This window comes from Aulonocara sp. 'chitande type north' Nkhata Bay, linkage group LG12 (genome assembly GCF_057382095.1).
Source record: "Aulonocara sp. 'chitande type north' Nkhata Bay isolate Kocher_YH1m ecotype deep benthic linkage group LG12, A_spYH_male_GT1.1, whole genome shotgun sequence".
In the NCBI taxonomy this organism is placed as follows: domain Eukaryota; kingdom Metazoa; phylum Chordata; class Actinopteri; order Cichliformes; family Cichlidae; genus Aulonocara; species Aulonocara sp. 'chitande type north' Nkhata Bay.
This window is the reverse complement of record NC_141355.1, coordinates 39,510,232-39,530,069: the sequence shown is the minus strand read 5'-3', so window position 1 is coordinate 39,530,069 and position 19,838 is coordinate 39,510,232. Positions and strand designations below refer to the sequence as shown.

General features: G+C 40.9%; 1 protein-coding gene across 5 annotated transcripts; it reads left to right on the top strand.

Annotated features, from left to right (window-relative positions):
* Positions 1–644: 644 nt before the first annotated feature.
* LOC147318111 (GTPase IMAP family member 8-like) lies at positions 645–13,176 on the top strand. 5 transcript variants are annotated; one of them, XM_086257758.1, is made up of 6 exons: positions 645–2,265; positions 2,349–2,386; positions 3,756–3,807; positions 4,803–4,847; positions 7,444–8,652; positions 8,753–13,176. In XM_086257758.1, exons 3-6 carry the CDS (start codon positions 3,789–3,791, stop codon positions 10,318–10,320), a joined length of 2,841 nt encoding a protein of 946 aa, XP_086113884.1. In that variant the 5' UTR covers positions 645–2,265; positions 2,349–2,386; positions 3,756–3,788; the 3' UTR covers positions 10,321–13,176. The 5 variants fall into 5 exon arrangements, with proteins under 5 accessions (XP_086113884.1, XP_086113885.1, XP_086113887.1 ...); XM_086257759.1 differs by lacking the exon at positions 2,349–2,386; XM_086257761.1 differs by lacking the exon at positions 4,803–4,847.
* The last annotated feature ends 6,662 nt before the right edge of the window (positions 13,177–19,838 follow it).

The window sequence follows — 19,838 nt, the reverse complement described above, 5'->3', positions numbered from 1 at the left end:
GTTTTTACTATCCCTGCTAATGAATGTGATCTTGTTTCTTGTTTGACCTTTTCTTGTCCATCTTCCATCAGTAATTTTGCACTCCAGAATCAACACCCAACCTCACAACATAAACTAATAGACTAATAGACCTACACCTTGTATAGAGATGTTTTTCTCAGATTTCACACAACCCAGGAAAAATAATTAATTCAATTTTAATACAATTCAATTTTATATACAAAACACCAAATCACAACAGAAGTCACCTCAAGGCGCTTTATATTTGTAACCCGGGTTAAAAAGATGCATAAATAGTAAAAGATAAGTGAAGTCTGAGAATATTAATATCAAAGAGTTCATTTATTTAAATTAAAATTCTTGTGTATTAAAAAGATCAAAGTTCATGTCAAATGATTAAAAACATGTTTGCATTGTTTAAAATAAGTTATCTTTCTTTTATTGTGGCTTGCTTGTGAGAACTGTAATTTCCAGGAGGTTGTTATCAGTCGAATACGAACGGGCCACTGCTTTTTAAATGGTACTCTCTTTAGGATAGAGAAACATCCGACTGGGTTGTGTGATGGGTGCACTGATATGGAGACGGTTGAGCATGTACTCCTTAGTTGTAGGAAGTATGCAAGTCACAGGAGGGTGATGTGGGGTGAAATGAGTGGTGGAAGGGAACTTACATTGGAACAAGTGGTTAATAAGTTAAGTCATGGTGAAGGGAAGGTGGTGGTTTTTCGTTTTTTGAGAAATACTGGTCTCATCAAGAGGATCTGAGGATTCAGGAGTGACGGACGGTTGACAGCCAGGAGATGGCAGTAATGCAACAGTTTTGGATGCAAGCTGCCGTTAAACTTGACCGAAGAAGAAGAAGAACTGTAATTTCCTACGGGGATATGGTCTGTGAAGGTAACACAGGGTGGAGAAGGAAAAAGAGAAAAAAGAGAGCGCGAGGAGAGAGGGCGGTGGCGCGTGAGTTACACGGAGCATCCGGAGAAGTTAGCTTGTTTTTATGTAGCATCAGTAAGTGTGTTTTGACTTCTCGGAAAGATAAGTCACTGTGTCGGTGAGTTAGTGACATGACACGTAAAGTTTCGGCGAGAAGCTGCTGGACTGTGTTTTGTTCATTGCAGCCGTGCACGCATTGAGTTAAAGTGAGGCTAACCCAGCTGCAGTTATTTATTTGTAAAAAATGTTTGGAATCATGTCTGATTTTCGTTCCACTTCTCACGTGTGCACCACTTTGTGTTGGTCTTTCACCTGGAAGTCCAATAACATTGATTCATGTTTGTGGCTGTAATGTGACCAAATGTGGGAAAGTTCAAGGGGGTCAAATACTTTTGCAAGCCACTGTATCAGCTGATATCCACAGACCGTGGTCAGAAGTTGCCATCCACTCTCCATGGGCATGAGTGTCAAGGGTTGTGTGTGAGTGTTGTTTGATTTTGTTGTGTGTGTTTCAGAATCAGAATACTTTATTAATCCCAAAGGAAATTATATGGATCACAGTTGCACCTAGACAGTAACAGACTAAACAATTTAAATAATTCAATATAAAGAGTTCAACACTCCAACTATAAAGCAAAAGACAAAGAAACGAGTAAGTAAAAGTTAAGCTGAAGAGAAAAAGCAGGAGCAACTGTAACAGGCACGCACACTCACATTTTTGTTGTGACGATCTTTGTCTCGCACTTTTATTTGTAACCGTCATTCCTAACACAGCAGGCTGGAACAGGCCCTGCATTCTTTTGCTTTCTGACAGATTAGCTGTAGTCTGTGGAGTTATTAACTTTCATGCTCTCGGCTTCTCACACAACCACAATGCACGCTGCATTAAAGTGACAGAGGGCAAATGTATTCTTTTAAACTTTAAACAACGAACATCAGACCGACAACACATCAGGATGTCGTACAGAACATCGGTGCAACCAGACGACAAACATGAAGGCGCACCGATGCAGATGTTTTGTCATCTGTTCTGCATGGATCCAGCCTCTGAACGTCGACACAAATCTGTACAAATATACAAATATAAAGCATAAATTTGTGTCGAGTAGACTCACCCCACCCAAACACCAGCACACAGAGTATGGGTGGGTGGTTGTTCCCACCCAATCAAAAGTGAAGAAAAGAAGGCTCAGAGAAAACATGAGCAGTGTTTCTAACTTCTGATTGGGTGGGCAGCGTTAAGCCCGCCTTCATACCGTCGTCAGAGGTGAAACCAAACAAAGAAGCAGGCGCCATGTCTCACCTGTGAACTCAGAGGACGACAAACAGGTAAAGCACAAATTTATCTGCTGTTTTTTCTGAACAGTTAAACTCATCACTAAATGTTTTTTCATGCTTTGGATTCTCTGCAGGTCTGCTGCACCTTTGTTAGCTGTGTTTGTGCTGTGAGGTGCGTCGTGATTCTTTGTTAATGATAGTTTCACTTTGATCGTTACTGCCTTTAATATACTTTTGATTTTTCCTCATTTACATCTTTTCTTTATGGCTGCAGAGAGTGAACCTGTGTGATATGATGCAGAACTATAATTCCTAATATTTGTTTTGTGCTTTTATCAAATTACTGCACAGAATGAGCAGAAACATGAAACTTAGGTTATTTGTTATATAACCTATGATGACATCAATAATTTCCTCTGAGTAGACAGAAAGATTGCATATAAACTGGAGGGTGAGACAGTTGAGTGAAGAGGAATATTTTAATATTTTATCTATATGAAACTTTTAATCTCTACTGAAACTGCCACAACTCCCCCCTCACACACACACACACGCACGCACACACACACACACCAACACACACACACACACACACACACACACACACACACACACACACACCTTTTTTGCAGCTGCTCACCTGTACCCAGCGGGCTGGAACAGGTCCTGGTATTCTCTTTGTTGCAGATGTACCGCCCACACTCAGATCGTGTTTCACTTACTGGAGTTTTTAGACTCTCGTGATCTCATCTAATCATCGTTCTCAGAAGCGTTTGCTAAATTAATCCTTGTAGTAAGATGTGAATGTGATTATGATCCAGGTGATGTGGTCTATAGTTGGTCGTTTCTGTCCGACTGTTTGGAATAATCTTAGTCCAATTATGCACTTGAATGCAGCACACATGAGTGGATCAAATGGATCCATCATAATATTCTTTAATTAAAACTCATTCAAGTAATATCTTCTTGTGCACAGTAGGCTTCCTGAAAGCATAAATGATCTCTGAGGTTGAGAACGTGAAATAAATCATCCATGTGTATAAAACACTTCTACATGTGTTCAGACTGAGGTCCCCTGATTCTTCAATCTGGTTGATCCCTCTTTCAGCCGTTACTCATGATGTGGGCGACCGTGGCTCAAGAGTTGGCAGTTCGTCTTGTAATCGGAAGGTTGTTGGTTCAAGCCGGGGCTCGAACCGACGGTCTCGGTCGTTGTGTCCTTGGGCAAGACGCTTCACCCGTTGCCTACTGGTGGTGGTCAGAGGACCCGGTGGCACCAGTGGCCCCAGGGCAGCTGTGGCTACAATGTAGCTGCCATCATCTGTGTGTGAATGACTGAATGTAGCATAAAGCACTTTGGGGTCCTCGGGGACTAAGTAAAGCGCTATACAAATACTATTTACCATGTCTAAATGTAACTTGTGTTACACTCTTTTTTTCTGCCGTTCCATTCGAACCATTCATGCTTACAGCCCCTTTGTCCACCTACCATCACATGTGGTGTGACTCAAAGAACCTAAAATACTTTTTTTTCCTTCCAGTTCATCCCCAGGTCTTTTCAGAAAATCGACATCATGGCAACCAAAACAGCTGGTGAGTCCACTCACATGTTATTGATCAGCAGTGAGGATTTTGCACTCACACCGTCCACAGAGAGTAGATTTAGAGAGTAACTGTAACATCTGTTCAGGTATTGGAAGTGAGAGCACACAACAAACAGGTGCAGCAGCAGGGTGGAGCAGGATCCAACTGCCATGATCACACTGTGCTGCTGGTTTTAGGAGCAACGTTGGCTGATAAACATATCCAACATGCTCACAGTACATGTCGCCCTGTTCTGCCAATATAGTTACTCGTTCATTTTCAGTCGCTTCACTTGCTGAAAGAATGAATGTAAATAAAAAATAAATAACTGAAAGCTGCTTGAAGGCACCTTAAATAGCTCCCTGATCCACCAGGCAATCAGGAACAGGTGGATTATCACAGACACACACTCCAGGGTGAATTGTATAATTAGTCCACCCACACGAAGTACGAAAAGAAAGCAGGATAACAAAAACCCCTGACAAAATGGCTTCTTGCCCACAACAAGAAACACAAAGAAGCTGGATTAAGGAAGCCATGCTTGTAAATACTTCACTCAGAGACAGTGATATGCTGAGATACTTTCTTGGTTTGTTTTGAAATCCAAATTCGGATTTCTTTAGTTTCTCCAGTGACCACTTAGGAACAAGAAATAGATTCATGGTATTGTTAGTGATACTGGGATGTGCAGAAAAAAGATGTTATATGTGGAATATTGCTCCATCTTTGAAGATGATCAGAACTTTTTAAAATTGGGGTCAAGTTGATACGATACATAAAACAACCAAAAACAACTTGGGATAAAATCTCTGCTTCTAGTCTTTTCTCACCGGCTCAGGGTCCAATCTTTAAACTTAATTGAGATGGTATGAATTGATTTCAGTCAAGTACACTAATTACTTGGCATATCAGAAGTAGAGACCTCATGACACATTCCTGTAACACCAAGAGATTTCCCACATTTAAGTGTTGAAGGATAACTTGAGTTCTTTATATTTTTGCAGAGGATTTCCAAAAACCAGAAGATAGCAGCTATGACATCAAGGACTGTAAGTTGAACTAACAACATTGATGTATCATGAGTAAAATAAAAATCATTTCATTTAAAGTATTAGTTATAATGCCAAAAGCTATATAATTTAGGAAGGGAGGGATAAAGCTCTACTAATCCTACAATGACATTTCCCTCCTGTGTTGTCAGGCATCAGCCAACCAGATTTTAATCTGAAAATCTTAGAAATATGGTATCTAACCAGATTCTTACTCTGGTAAGAACAACAGTCAACAACAGTCGCCTCAAGGCGCTTTATATTGTACAGTAGATACAGAGAAAAACCCAACAATCATATGACCTGAAAACTGAAGGCTCTGCCTCCCATTCTACTTTTAAATACTCTAGGAACAACAAGTAGGCCTGCAGAGCGAGAGCGAAGTGCTCTAATAGGGTGATATGGTACTACAAGGTCATTAAGATAAGATGGGGCCTGATTATTTAAGACCTTGTATGTGAGGAGCAGGATTTTGAATTCTGGATTTAACAGGAAGCCAAAACAGGAGAAATCTGCTCTCTCTTTCTAGTCCCTGTCAGGACTCTTGCTGCAGCATTTTGGATCAGCTGAAGGCTTTTCAGGGAGTTTTTTGGACATCCTGATAATAATGAATTACAGTCGTCCAGCCTGGAAGTAATAAATGCATGAACTAGTTTTTCAGCTTCACTCTGAGACAGGATATTTCTAACTTTAGAGATGTTGCACAAATGGAAGAAAGCAGTCTTACATATTTGTTTAATATGTGCATTGAAGGACATGTCCTGGTCAAAAATGACTCCAAGGTTCCTCACAGTGTTACTGGAGGCCAAGGTAATGCCATCCAGAGTAAGAATCTGGTTAGCCACCATATTTCTAAGATTTTAAGGCAGAGTACAATAACCTCAGTTTGATCTGAATTAAGAAGCAGAAAGTATCATGAACCAACAGCTTTGCCCAGGAAAGTGGACCCAAAAACGCAGACAAACATGGGCGTGGAATGCTTACAGTGATATTTATTTGAAAAGGTGGCCAAAAGTGACGAGGGGCCCAAAAGGCTAGTGGCAGGAACGCGGAAGAGGTCAGAGAGGCGAGGGGATATTCTGTAACAGATGGAGAGGTAGTTAAAATCGAAAGAGAAAACTAGAGCTTGATAACTAGAAACTGGAGAATAGTTCGCCTTACTGTGCCAGTCATGGTTCGTTTCACTGAGGAGAGGGGAGAGAGGTCTGTGGGAAGCTTCTGGAGGGTCTCAAGCTGAAGCGTGGAGGTTAGAGGGCAGGCGGGCGAGCCGGCTGGGAGACAGGGACTGTCCCAGTAAGGTGAAGCCAGGGTTGAAACTCCGCTGAATGAAGGGAAGACAGGAATTACTCCAACAGATAAATCACACAAGGAAAACCACAAAGGGAAACGTAATTTACCACCAAGAAGAGTAGAACAAACTGGCAAGGAGGGGCCGGTTGAGTCAGCTGAAGTAGGTCTCCCGCTGATTGCTCGCAGCTGAGGCTCACTTGAAGCACTGAAGTCCCTGCCCCAAAGGGATGGCTCAGCAGCCACACAAGGAAAACCCCCTCCAGGCACTCCCACGGACCATGACAAAAAGTTAGTGGCCATCCCAATCTTTATGTCTTATGACATTCTTGACATTTCAGACTTGGAAGTGCTAATTCTCATCCTAACTGTGTCACACCACACTAGTGCAAACTGGAAGTCAGTCCCTTGCAAAATCAACAAAATCAAAAATCAGATAAGATAAAAGTTTATTAATCCCTCGGGTGGATTACTCTGGGAAATTCGGTAAGATCAGAGGTAAAATCAGAGATTATACCCTGAGACCATTGATCCCAGCACCTAATAAGTGTGTAGCCCTTGAATGCACCTAAATATTCTGTCCAAAAAAATTATAAACAGAATCAGTGACAAAGGACAGTCCGGTGCCAATCTGCGGGGCCAACAACCCTTGGAGAGGAACCTTTTTTTGGGGGGAGGGTTCTCTGATAAAAAGGTCCTAATCTCTGGTCCTATGGGTCTTACCCAGCTGCACCCCTGCACCAGCTGGAGTACTAACTACCTAGAAATTGTCCAGGTGTCTTTCCTCGTAACCCTGATAAGATAAACCAAACCTGAATAGCCTTGTAGGTCAAGTCATCAGTCCCACCTGTTAATGGTAGGTCCCCTATTGACTGAGCCACTTGTAGTTTCTGGGTGTATTTCAGAGGCCCCAAAGAAAGGTTATCATATGTTATAATATAAAGGGCTAGCGTTGACATCCTGTACATTTCCACTTTTACTTGAGTAAATAAGTTGTTTCATTTCTTCTACTTAAGTAAATCAAGTTTGTACTTTTGCCACCTCTGCCCAACAAAATCACGGTAGTGCCTTTAAAACATCTGCATGAGCTTATCCTCCTAAATAGAGAGCTGATATGGCTTTTCAACTAATCAAGAAACCATATCAGAAAGTGTAACTGCCAGCGCTATCACTAAGCAACCTGTTTTAAGACAAATTTGTAAGTGATTATTTCTCAAGTGAAATGATTAACAATTACAAACTATTTAATAGAATGTGACATAAATATGTGTTTCATAATTTTTGAGGCAATTTACATTGTTTTTTGCAGCACGTGAACTCAGGATAATGCTGTTTGGAAAAAGTAATGACAAGAAATCAGCCCTGGAAAAGCTCCTCGTTGGGAAAAAAGAGTCTAAAGGTTTTGGAGGAAAGCAATCTGGTGCTGCCTCTGGAGAGAGGAACAGGAAACCTCCCACAGTTGTAAAAACTCCCGACATCTTCAGTCTGCCTGTGAATGAGCTGTTTAAAGAGATGAAGAGCTGTGTGAGTCTCTGTCCTCCTGGACCAAACGTTCTGCTGCTGTTAGTCAAACCTTCTGATTTTACTGAGGAGAACAGAAAAACTCTGAATTTGGTCCTGAGCTTGTTTGGTCAAGATGCTTTTAATCACTCCATCATCATCCGAACGCATAATCAGGAAGGGAATAAGTCAGTGGATAAACTCATTGAAGAATCCAAACAAAAGCAGCACTACATTAATTTTGACAGAAAAGACTCCTTCTCAGATTCCTCAGAGTTGATGGAAGAAATGAATGAGATGGTGACTAAAAACTGGGGAAAATATCTCATATTAAAAGAAGAGGCTAAACCCAATCTGAAGTCCAGTCTGAACCTGGTTCTGTTTGGGAGGAGAGGAGCAGGGAAGACGTCAGCAGCCAAGGCCATTTTAGGTCAGACTGAGCTTCATTCAGCCTCCAACTCATCAGAGTGTGTTAAACATCAGGGAGAGGTGTGTGGACGTTGGGTTTCCCTGGTGGAGCTGCCTGCCTTGTATGGAAAACCTCAGCAGGCAGTGATGGAGGAATCACTCAGGTGTATCTCCCTCTGTGATCCTGAGGGTGTCCATGCCTTCATCCTGGTCCTATCTGTGGCTCCCCTCACTGATGAAGACAAGAGAGAGTTAGAGACCATCCAGGATGCATTCGGCTCTCGAGTCAATGACTTCACCATGATTCTGTTCACTGTGGGCTCAGATCCTACAGATCCAGCTGCTGAAAATATATTAAGTATAGACAAAGACATCCAGAAGCTTCTTCAGACGTTCGGACAAAGACATGTGGTTCTCAACATCAAAGACAAACAGCAGATTACAAAGATGTTTGAGGTTGTGGACAAAATTAGTGATGCCACAAACAAACCACACTGTTATACAAAGACAACATTTCTACATGCACAGATGGACAAAGTCTTACAACAAGATAAATCCATACAGATGCAACATGATGAACTTGAGAAGCTGAAGACGAACATGATGACTTGTAAGTAGTTTAGATTTTAATATTTTTATGTGTTCAGTGACCCAAAGAGTTTTAATCCAGCAGTATACAAGTTTTAACTCTGATTGTTTTCATGTTTTAGGTGATGAAGTTGAAGGAAAAGACTCAGATTGTCTCAGGATTGTGCTGATTGGGAAGACCGGCTGTGGAAAGAGCTCTACAGGAAACACGATTTTAGGAAACGACAAGTTTATAGCTGCATCAAGTCAAATGTCGGTCACAACATATTGTACGAAGGCAGAGGGTGAGGTGGACGGTCGTCCTGTTGTTGTGGTCGACACTCCTGGTCTGTTTGACACAGCTCTGTCCAATGAAGAAGTTCAAGAAGAGCTGGTGAAATGTATCAGCCAGCTGGCTCCAGGACCACATGTCTTCTTGGTGGTGATAGGGGTTGGTAGATTCACAGCAGAGGAGAGAGAAACGATCAGGCTCACTAAAAGATTCTTTGGGAAGAATTCAGAAAAGTTCACCATCATCCTTTTTACCAGAGGAGACGATCTGGAGCGTCAGGGAGAGTCTATTGATGATTACATCAAGAACAAATGTCATGATTCCTTTAAGAAGCTGATCTCTAACTGTGGAGGAAGATACCATGTGTTCAATAACTCTGACAAACAAAACTGCACACAAGTCAGTGAGCTGATAAAAAAGATTGACACCATGGTGAAGAACAATGGAGGAAGCTTCTACACCAATGAGATGCTGCAAGAGGCTGAAGCTGCGATAAGGAAGGAGATGCAGAAGAATTTAAAGGAGAAGGAAGAAGAGATGCAGAAGGAAAAGGAAGAGATTGAAAGAAAACATAAGCAAGAAATGAAAGCAATGAAAATAAGAATGGCAGAAGAGAGAGAAAAATCAGAAAAGGAGGGAAAACAGAAAGCTGAAGAACTCGAGGAAATGATGAACAAAATTAAGGAAGAACAAGAGAAGAAGAAAAAAGAAGAAGAAATGAGAGAAAAGGAGGAAAAGGAAAAGGACACTGGAGAAGAAAGATATCGACAACAATTCAAAGAAGAACTTGAAAAGTTGGACAGACAAATTCATTTGGAAAAAGAGGCAAAGGAAAGTGTCGACAGACAGCTGGAAGAGACCAGAGAAGAGATGCAACGAAAACAAGAAGCCTGGGAGAAAGAACGAAGAGAAGAGCGAGAGAAACAAAGACAAGAAGATGAAAAGAGACGACAGGAGGAGGAAGAAAGAATAGACAAACTGCTGGAAAGTTACAAACAAGAAAAAATAAAATACGAAAACAACAAATTACAAGAGGAACAAATAAGAAGAGAAATGGAAATAACAGAGAACAATCATCAGAAAACACTGGAGGACCTAAAGAAGAGCTATGAAAGAAAAGCCAGACAGAAAGCAGAAGAGTTCAACGAATCCCAAAAGAAACACATGGATGAATTAAATGCTCAGCGGGAAGAACACGTGAAGGAAATGAACGACTTAGTGAAACGTGTGACCAAGAAGAGCGAAAACCTGAGAAAGATCAAACATCTAGTGGAAAAACATGAAAAACAAATGAGGGATGCAAAAACTGAGGAGCACAAGGACGAACTACAGGAAGAACATGAACAACAATTAAGTGAATTGATGCAAAAAATCTTAAGTAAGGAGGTCAGTGACGCGTCAGGCTGCAGCATTTTATGACGAGAAATGAATGATTTCAGTTGTTTTTCTTTCATTTGTACTGGGAAAAAACGTTAAAGAAGCACCGATTTGTTGTTCTGCACATTTTACATGTTTGGGATTTCCTCACAACAGCAAATAATTCTGACTGGGTGTCATCGAACCTGCCTTAAACACAGTGTCGGACTCCAGTCTCACCATTAAACCACAAGTCACTATCCCAACATTACCAAAGCTTCTGACTGGTTAAACTAACTCCAAAGACTGAATAGGTATTAGTTGCTAAAAGACCCACGTGGAACCAGCATGTTCCACTCTGTCTCAGCTCATTAATCTCCCACCTGGCAGAGTGGAAGCTATGGTCAGTGTTTTTCCAGCAAATAAATGTTTTTATCATAATTTACTTCAAAATAGAAACAGAGTATAAGTTGCAATGATGCAGGAAAAACAAATTATTTTCAGATAAGTAAAGAACAGAACAGTTATCAGTGTGACTTTGTCATTCTAATGTTATCATTGTGTGTGTGTGTTTGTGTGGGCGGGGGTATTAAATGTTTGATCACAAAGAAAGACGACACACATTTGGTGATCAGGTACCTTTATTCTTGTCTTTTTTTGAAATTATGAATCAAATAATTTTTCCTGGGCTGAGCTCTTTAAGTACCAGGATTTTCATTTAAGTTGTTAGTTTTGCTCTGTACTGCACTGTAAGTTGAATCAGTCATTTTAATCTTTTCTGATTTGTTTTCTGTAATGTTTGGTAAAAATCTGGAGAGTGTGTGATTTGATTTATTGTATTTTATTGGGAATAGTTCTATTTTTATTGTGTTTATTTGTTTTGGGTTTTTTCATACATTTTGTGTAATCAGTAATTATCGAGTTTTATTATAAAATCTCTCATTATTTTTTATTAAATAGTCAGATATATGACTGTAAAGTTTAGATATTATTTATGCCTCTGCAATATCTAATTATAACACCATTTACTCAATTATCATTGAAAATAATCAGATACAGTAGAAAATATTTGACTTTATTTTGATAAATGTCAAATATAAATTCTTTGCTTCATAATTAGTGACATAACTAAGAATAAAAGTATTTTATGCATCTGTTGATTTTCCAAATAATGAGTGTTTCCCTGTGATTCGTGTGGATGGTACTTAAATGATGAAACAAAGCATCTTCATTCATATTTTGATTTCATGTTTTCTTTAATTTCAGTGAAGATCTTGTCAAATCAAACAAAAATCTTCCTAAACCCCACGCCCACTCTGACACGTGTGTTTTGCAGCAGTTTAATTTCTGTCTGTCAGCAGCATTAGCATGGAACGTAGTGCAGAACAGGAAGAGAAAGGAAGATTGCAGTTATCACAGATCCATAAAACTTTAGAATTTGTAACTGGTGCTCTGAACCCCGGATAAGCTGGAGGAGGTGGCTGGGGAGAGGGAGGTCTGGGCCTATTTGCTTAGGCTGCTGCCCCCGCGACCTGGCCTCGGATAAAGCGGATGAAGATGATGGATGGATGGATGGATGCTCTGGACTTGGTGGGAAATGTGCTCTTTGAGTGGACTTTTTTTTTTTTTTTTTTTTTTTGAACAGTTTAGAACTGGCCTTCTTTTTGAACAGTTACAAAGCAAGTTTAAGACCTAAAATAATTTGAAATTGTTTGAATGTGTAGCTACATTTGCAGCCTGATGCTCTCAGTAATCAGCCTCAGTTTCTACAGTAATGATTCAACTCAGCACTAAATGCGTGAGCAGCTCTCCACTTAGTCTATGCTGGCAGTAGTGCTAGATGGTCACATAGAGGAAGCATTAAGGCTATGAGCTGTACAATAGCAAGTTCTATATAACACATAGAGGTGGTGCAGGAATATCAATATAAACACTGACATTGATTTGAGCATGATATTTTAAATCTTTTTGAAACTATAATTTCATTCAGTGTCTTGATCTTCATCATATTTATGTGAGTCTTTGATTATTGCCAAAGTCCTTCTAGCAGCAAACCCCGCCACTTAGCAGCCATCTTTAATCACCCCTGAACAACTTTTTAAAATATCAAAATCTATTTAAACACCAGGATGTTAAACCTGCAAATGCATTTCTCCCTTTAAAGTTCTACTTTTACCAGCTTTGCCATTCTTCCATACATTTCAATTAAGAATTTTTTTAGTGCCGTATTTCTGTTAGGAACCAGACAAGAGCTATATTGAGAAACCAGTTGTGATATTCCTGCTGCTGTAAAGATCAGTGAGTCCATTTAAACCTAAAAAAAGAAAGAATTCATCAGATAATCATTGCAATTGTTCAATGAAACAAGCCGTAAAAATAGTGACTGTTCATTAAAGATCAAACACTGAGTTACAATAATTCACTCATTCTGTCATTTACTGAACAGAAACAGTGAGCAGTTACATGTGTGCTGCATTAGGCCCAATCATACTGAAAGAAATAATTCTTACAGACTGCTGAATACTTGATTTCTTGGCTATGACCATTTGTGCTGTGACACCTTTGTTAGGTATTTGTATAGCAATGACGAGGCTGGACAATGAGGAAGGCCACAAATGGATTCCTTCATTGGTGTATTATAATATGAAACTTAACTCCCTTTGCGTGTTTAACCTGATAACAGGTTGACCCTCCCCCAATTCAATTATCATTGCACTCTTTCTATCCTCACCTCTGCTTACACTATAGTCGGGAATATATTCCATTTAAGTCATTGACTTTCAAAAAATGCTCTAAAACTCTCTTAATTTAGAGAGTTGCTCTTAATTTCAGGATGGAACTAATTCACTGTCATCTCTCAAATGACTCTGTATATATTCACTAAATATATATAATGTTCTCTCCCTTTTGTACAGTTGAGGAGCGTGTCAGGATACATTTCACTGCTTGTTATACTTGTATAACTATGCAAGTGACAAATAAAGAATCTTGAATATGAGTCTTGAATCTTGAATGTGCAACTTAAAGCAGTTAAGTGTCACCAGTTTAGAAGATCATCATTTCACCTGGAAAAATAGTTGTTGCTTTATAAAAAAGCCCTGCATGAAGCTAGACCATCTTACTATTCATCACTCATTAAAGAAAACAAGAACAACCCTAAGTTTCTCTTCTGCAGCCAAGCTCGTAGTCTTTATGTCTTTAAGACATTCCTGCAGTTTAACTCATTGGTGTGTGTTATCTGGCTTCATGGACAGATAGAGCTGGGTGTCATCTGCATAGCAGTGTAAATGTATGCTATGTCTTCTGATGATGCTTCCTAAGGGAAGCATGTATAATGTAAACAGAATTGGTCCTAGCACTGAACCCTGTGGAACTCCATAATTAACCTCAGTGTGTGAAGAGGACTCTCCATTTACATGCACAAACTGGAGTCTATTAGATAGATATGATACAAACCACTGCAGCACAGTACCTGTAATACCTACAGCATGTTCTAATCGCTCTAATAGGATATTATGGTCGACAGTATCGAACGCTGCACTGAGGTCTAGCAGGACAAGTACAGAGATGAGTCCACTGTCAGAGGCCATAAGAAGATCATTTGTAACCTTCAATAAAGCTGTCTGTGAAGGTTCTCCCAGTTTCTTTGCAAGCTCCTTTGGCCTTCACTGTGCTGTGATGAGCTCTGAAACCTGACTGAAACTCTTCAAATAAGCCATTCCTCTGCTGATTATCTGTTAGCTGTTTGACAACTACTCTTTCAAGGATGTTTGATATGAAAGGAAGGTTGGAGATTGGCCTATCCATAGTTTTCGGTCACTTACTCCACCGTGATGGCCAGTAGTCTGTAGTCAGTAGTACTGTGTGACAAAGTGTTTTTTACTTGTCTTGAGCCAAGACAACTTGGATCATCTATCCATGGAGAAAAAACAAAAATGTAAAGAGAAACTATGAATTCTGGGGACTTGTGATCCATACTCTGCCCCAGCAGCTTTCTTTAAAACCCTGAAAGTTGTGACGTCTCTCCCAGAGCTCCAGTTCAGTGACATCTTCATGTACGTTGTAGAGAATCGCTCACCCTACACTGCTGCCAGGATGAGAACTTTCATAGTATGGACTGCTACATGTGTTTTCATCTGCATGGGAACAAGAAGAACAAGACTAGTTAAAACAAAGGTAGCTAGCTTGAACAAACTACCATAAGTAATTCTTGAACTATGTTGATTTGGACATGTACTACATGATAGAAGGGGTGATTGGTGTGATTTGAGATTTGAGAGGCGTGTTCACATGTTGGTGCTGTACTCTGAGCTCTTCTGTCACCTGTAAACAAACACAACTAAGAGCACGACAACTTTCTGGAAGTTAAACTCAAAGATGTTTAATGGAAGGCTGGAGGGCAAATGGCCAGATTGCTGTTTTTTGGCACCAGATGGGCGGGTCCCAGTAGCTCTGCCATCAGGTGAAAACAATGGATAATTACAACTTCCACATTAAAATTCTGTAGTATGTAGTCCATTAATAGAGTTAGATTAATTAATTAATGGCAGATCGTCTTTGAGCAGTCTTGTAGGAATGGGGTCTAAAAGTCACATTGATGGTTTGGAGGAAGTAATTACTGAAGCTAACTCAGAAACATCAATCAAAGAGAAAGAGTCTAAGGAAATATCAATAGTACTGAAAGTAGCTGTACAAGTGGAAGGAATTGGCTGGATGGATACCATATAAAACACTTTTGTGACCTTCAGTCTTTATTACTTCCAAGCAATACACATGTTGTGTGCCAGTCTACAGGTGTACAATGTACAACCCTGGCATTCTGTTTGATTTATTTAAGATTGTATTACTGAATATGCTCATGTCACATTTTGCATGAGAGGACGAGTCTAGCTTCTAACAAAGCCACAAATACATGTTGCATCCAAGTAAAGTAAAGTTTTTTAAAACAATCTTGAAATTTACAGTTTGAAATCTGAGAATGTACATTGTGTGAGTCGGGTGTTAAAGTGTCTTGTGCTGTAGTGAAGCCAGAAGAATCAGGCATGATATGAAAATGTAACAATGAGTCCTGTCTTTTTCTTATTGGACTGGACCTGAATGTGGGCAGACCGTGTCAGGTCTGAGGAGATGTGGAGATACTTGAAGGACTGCACCCTCTCCACTGGAGCTCCATTGATGATAATGGGCTTGTAGTCTCTGTGCTGACTCTTTCTGAAGTCCACCACCAGCTCCTTGGTCTTGCCAACGTTCAGCTGGAGGTGGTTATCCTGGCACCACGATGCCAGATTCTTCACTTCATCCATGTAGTCTGCCTTGTTGGAGATGGCGCCCAACACCACTGTGTCATCAGCGTTTGGCATCCCTCACTGCATGCCGCACGCTGTATGAAGCAGCTTTGGTGCACATATCGCCAGTCGCAAGACCCGCATAGTAAGTGGTGGTCCTGGCATCCACTGGAGCGCGGATTAATCTGTCCACCCACTGTTTCTGGTTCAGGAACATCACAACTCTTGCTGTAAGGATGATAAGATGACAGACACTATGTAAAAAAATTTTTAAATTTCATCCGAATTACAAATCGAATGACATCATCTTCATCACAGGGACATGATTACTGCACGTACAGAATAATCAGTCAAATCAACTTAATAAAGTTTATTTGACCCCAAATAACTTCTTAAAGGCTTTGGTGAGAACACAAACTTTTTCGAGGAAGACCATTTCTGGTGCTTCGATATGCAGCATGTTTCTGTCCAAACTTCAAAAGCTTTGATTTGACCAACAGTAAAGACAGTTTCCTGCTGTTGAACGCTCAGTAAGGCTTCTACCATCTATGAACAGATCTGAAATGTACATTTTAAAATTTATGTTGTATGTAATGTTGTGTTTAATTTTCTTTTTTGGTTTTACATCTTATGTATGTTTATGCTGCCCCAGATTAAATGTATACATTGAAGAGCTGAAGTTGCCTACCTGTGGTAAACAGGAAGCTGCGGGTGGAAAGATTACTGTATGTATGTACCACATGTATTATGTTCTGTTTGCAAAGTGTGGCTGCCGGCAGGAAATGAGACATAGTCAGACGTGGGAACGGTGGGCGAAGCAAGCAGTCTAGCTTTTAAAAATTCTGTTTCTGTTTCTGGCTCATTCTGTGTGATGTGCACTTTCTTTTCTAGATAGATTTATATAAACAAAATTCAAAGCACTGTGTTTTAGTGTTAGTTAAGCTGGATCATTTTAACATTTTCAACTGTACAGAGTGGAGAGAACTGACTTTAAAATAGTTGTAAATGTGTATTGCATGATAAGTGGAGGAATAAGAAAAACCGTATGTAAATTAATACTCACAAATCCATGTTCCACTTCACACAAACATGAAAAAGAAACATGACACAAATGTGCACAACTTGAATAAATTTAGATTCATACACAGATTTAGAATGCCACTGATCCAGAAAACCACAACAACATGAAACATGACTATTACTCAGGTGAGCTTTTCAACAGTAATGTGGAAATGGCAGGTGCTCTATCAGTCATACACATCAACAGTAGAAGGATGCAGAAACTGCACAAAAACAGGAATATTTATATCAGTTCATAGAGTTTAATGTTTTTTCTGTATCTGAGACTAATAACAAAGACTATGATGTGACTAGTTTAAAGTTAAAAGGACCAATAGAAAAGGAGAAGGAGTTGCCCTGTCTGTTGGTGTAAAGCACAGAAAACATGTTTTTTTTTGTTTTTTTTTGTGTCCCGTTTGGATCTTTACCATCAGAATTGTTGTCTTAAGGCCAAGAAAGATGCCAAGCGGATTTATTTTACCAAGTGGATCATTGTGGCCTTGCCATATTGGTCCATTTGATTGACCTTTATTATAATTATGAATTTATTTTATTTTCAGTTGCTACAAACGGGACAGACATGACTGGGGGATAGGACGGGGAGAGAGAATGAAAGAAAGAGAGGGAGAGAAAGAAAACCAAAGGGGAGAAGAGACGGTGAGAAGGGGGGGAAGAAAGAAAAACAAACAAACAAACAAAACACCTGGGTCACCTGTATGGAGAAAAAAAAACAGAAGAGAAAGCAAACAACAAAGAGCAACATAATAAAAAACAGCACCATCACAATAAACTAGCTAGCAGTAGATATCAATAGATACTAAATAATAAACGATATTGTGCAGCACGCAAGATAGACAGCGCACAGTGTGCTTTGAGGCAGCAGCCAAGAAAGCTGTAGTCCGCGTCTGTGAATACCCGTGTGTACACCTGTGTGCATACCTGTGTGGATCAGCATGCTTGCATTCCAAAGGTTTCTCCATGTAACGATCTGCTAGGGAGTGTGGGGGGCCACAGCCCCGTCCTCCAGGGTATGAAGCAGGTATGGAGGAGATCAAAACTCTAGACATCCAGAGGCCCCCAGAACACAAGAGACCAAGGAAGACCAACAGAGGGGCAGCCGCGCCACTGTTCCAGTAAGAGCTGAGGAGAGTCCCAGATGAGGGCTCACTCAGCAGCCGCGGAGCAGAAGCCAGGGGGGGTTGCAGTGACGCGCCCGTGAGCTCCGCCGGCAGCCAGCTGTGCCTGAGTGACCGAGCCCCAGCCCGAGAGGCCGGGGGCACCCCACCTCCGAAGTGGCCCGAGCGAGCCCCAGGCTCCAGGCCCCGATAAGCGGCCGCCAAGGAGTGAGCCGGTGTGTACCCGGACGCCCACCCCCAGACACAAAGAACCACCAACGCACCGATGCCTGAGGGAGTCCGCCACTGGCAGGGGAAGTGGTGGTGGGTGGAGATAGGCCTCCAAACCTTGGAGGGCCTGAGATGTCCCCAGAGAGGTGGCGTCTGATACCCAACCTGACATATAGACACAGACATACAGGCACACACAGATACAAACATCCATTCCCACCCTCATGCTCTCATATGCACTCACTCCACACTCAACCAATGTGGAGACAGACATAAAGAGACGCTGTACACACGATCACACTCCCCAAGCGTACTCTACGAACCGGGTCTAGGTACCCTTGCCCCTGGAGGGGGGACTGCACCCAGACCCAGGTGGTGAAAACATGTTTTTAAGTGTAGAAACTGTTGATGAAAAAGATCAAGTATATCCTTTCAGTTGTGTATCATGAACACCAGGTAGCTTCACTGATCCACTCAGTAACAAATTAATAGGTATGTTTGACAAATCAAATGACAACAAGGTAAAAAAAAAATGTGTAGTAATTTTTATACTGACTTGTTAAATCCACACAAAGGGACCAATGATTTTATTAATACAGTGTACAGGAAAGCCCTTTTCTGTAGTTCTTAAACCAAACTGATTAACATCTGTTATGGCCACATGTAGAGTTCAGTATGGAAAGATCACCTGGAAGTAGTGAACATGATTTACTGAGACACAGAAATGAATGTATTTGGTGATTAGACTCTGATGACCTATTGTGGCAGAACAGAATCATGGTGGTGATTTAGGACAGGACCCCCCAGAGTCTAGACGCCGGTGGTGATGAAGATGAAGACTGAGGCTTGGATGGAGGTCTGACTGAGGAGTCTGTGAGGTGGAGATGGGGAGAAGGTGGGCTGCAAAAATGAGTTTGAAAATGAGGATGACGGAGAGCAGAGATTTAAACTATGCAACATGGAGGCTGATTGCCCAAAGAAGACAGGCAAGAAAATGATTGGACTAGAGTAATGATTGACAGCATGGAAAAGTGATAGCAGTGTAAAGATAAGAAAAGCAGCCAAACACTCAGGAAGGCAGGCAGATGACCGATTACAGACATTCACTACTGAACTTGTAGTTCAGTAGTGAATGTCTTCATAAAACACAGAGAGCAAAATAATAGCAGCTCTACTTATAAATGAACTTTTCCAAGTCCTTGTTCTTTTCCTGGTTCTTTTCCTTAGTATCTTGACACATTAGCTCTTAGTTGCAGGTTCTGTCTGTATTGTATTTTTTGAGTTATCTGATTAGACCCTGTGTTAGGTCTAAACTTATAGACCTCGCTGACTCAGAGACTTATTCCCATGAACAAAGCAAGACAGAACAGCGATCGATCGGTTTTAACGTGCACAAGGGAAGCCTGGTCGGATTTTCAGAGCAGCACTCTGCCCTCGACCTCAAACGGCTCTGACCTTGGCTCCCTCTGCAGCCTTTTTGTTAAATACAGTTATAGTTTACACAAGCACCACCCATCGAAAAAACCCACGTGGTGTGTCAGGCACCGTGTGTGTGCGAGCGTGTGTGCGTGGGTGTGTATGCACGTGTGAGTGTCTCTGTGTGCGTGACTTCCTGGTTACAACAGTATTAACTACATTCTTGGTCATAAAAAAGTGTCATCTCACCCCACCCCTGTATACAGTTTAACCCCTCTAACGGTCCACCGTACACAAACACAGGTGAGGCCATAAAGGCAGGACGTTTACTAAACAAGAAAACAAAACCTTCACATAAGATGTGCCTGCAATTAAACACTCTAACCTCCCCCACTATTCAACAGGCCGGGGAGGCGGATAGGAACAAAAGAATGTCTTTGATCATACAGTTTGAAAAAGATCCACAATTTTATGC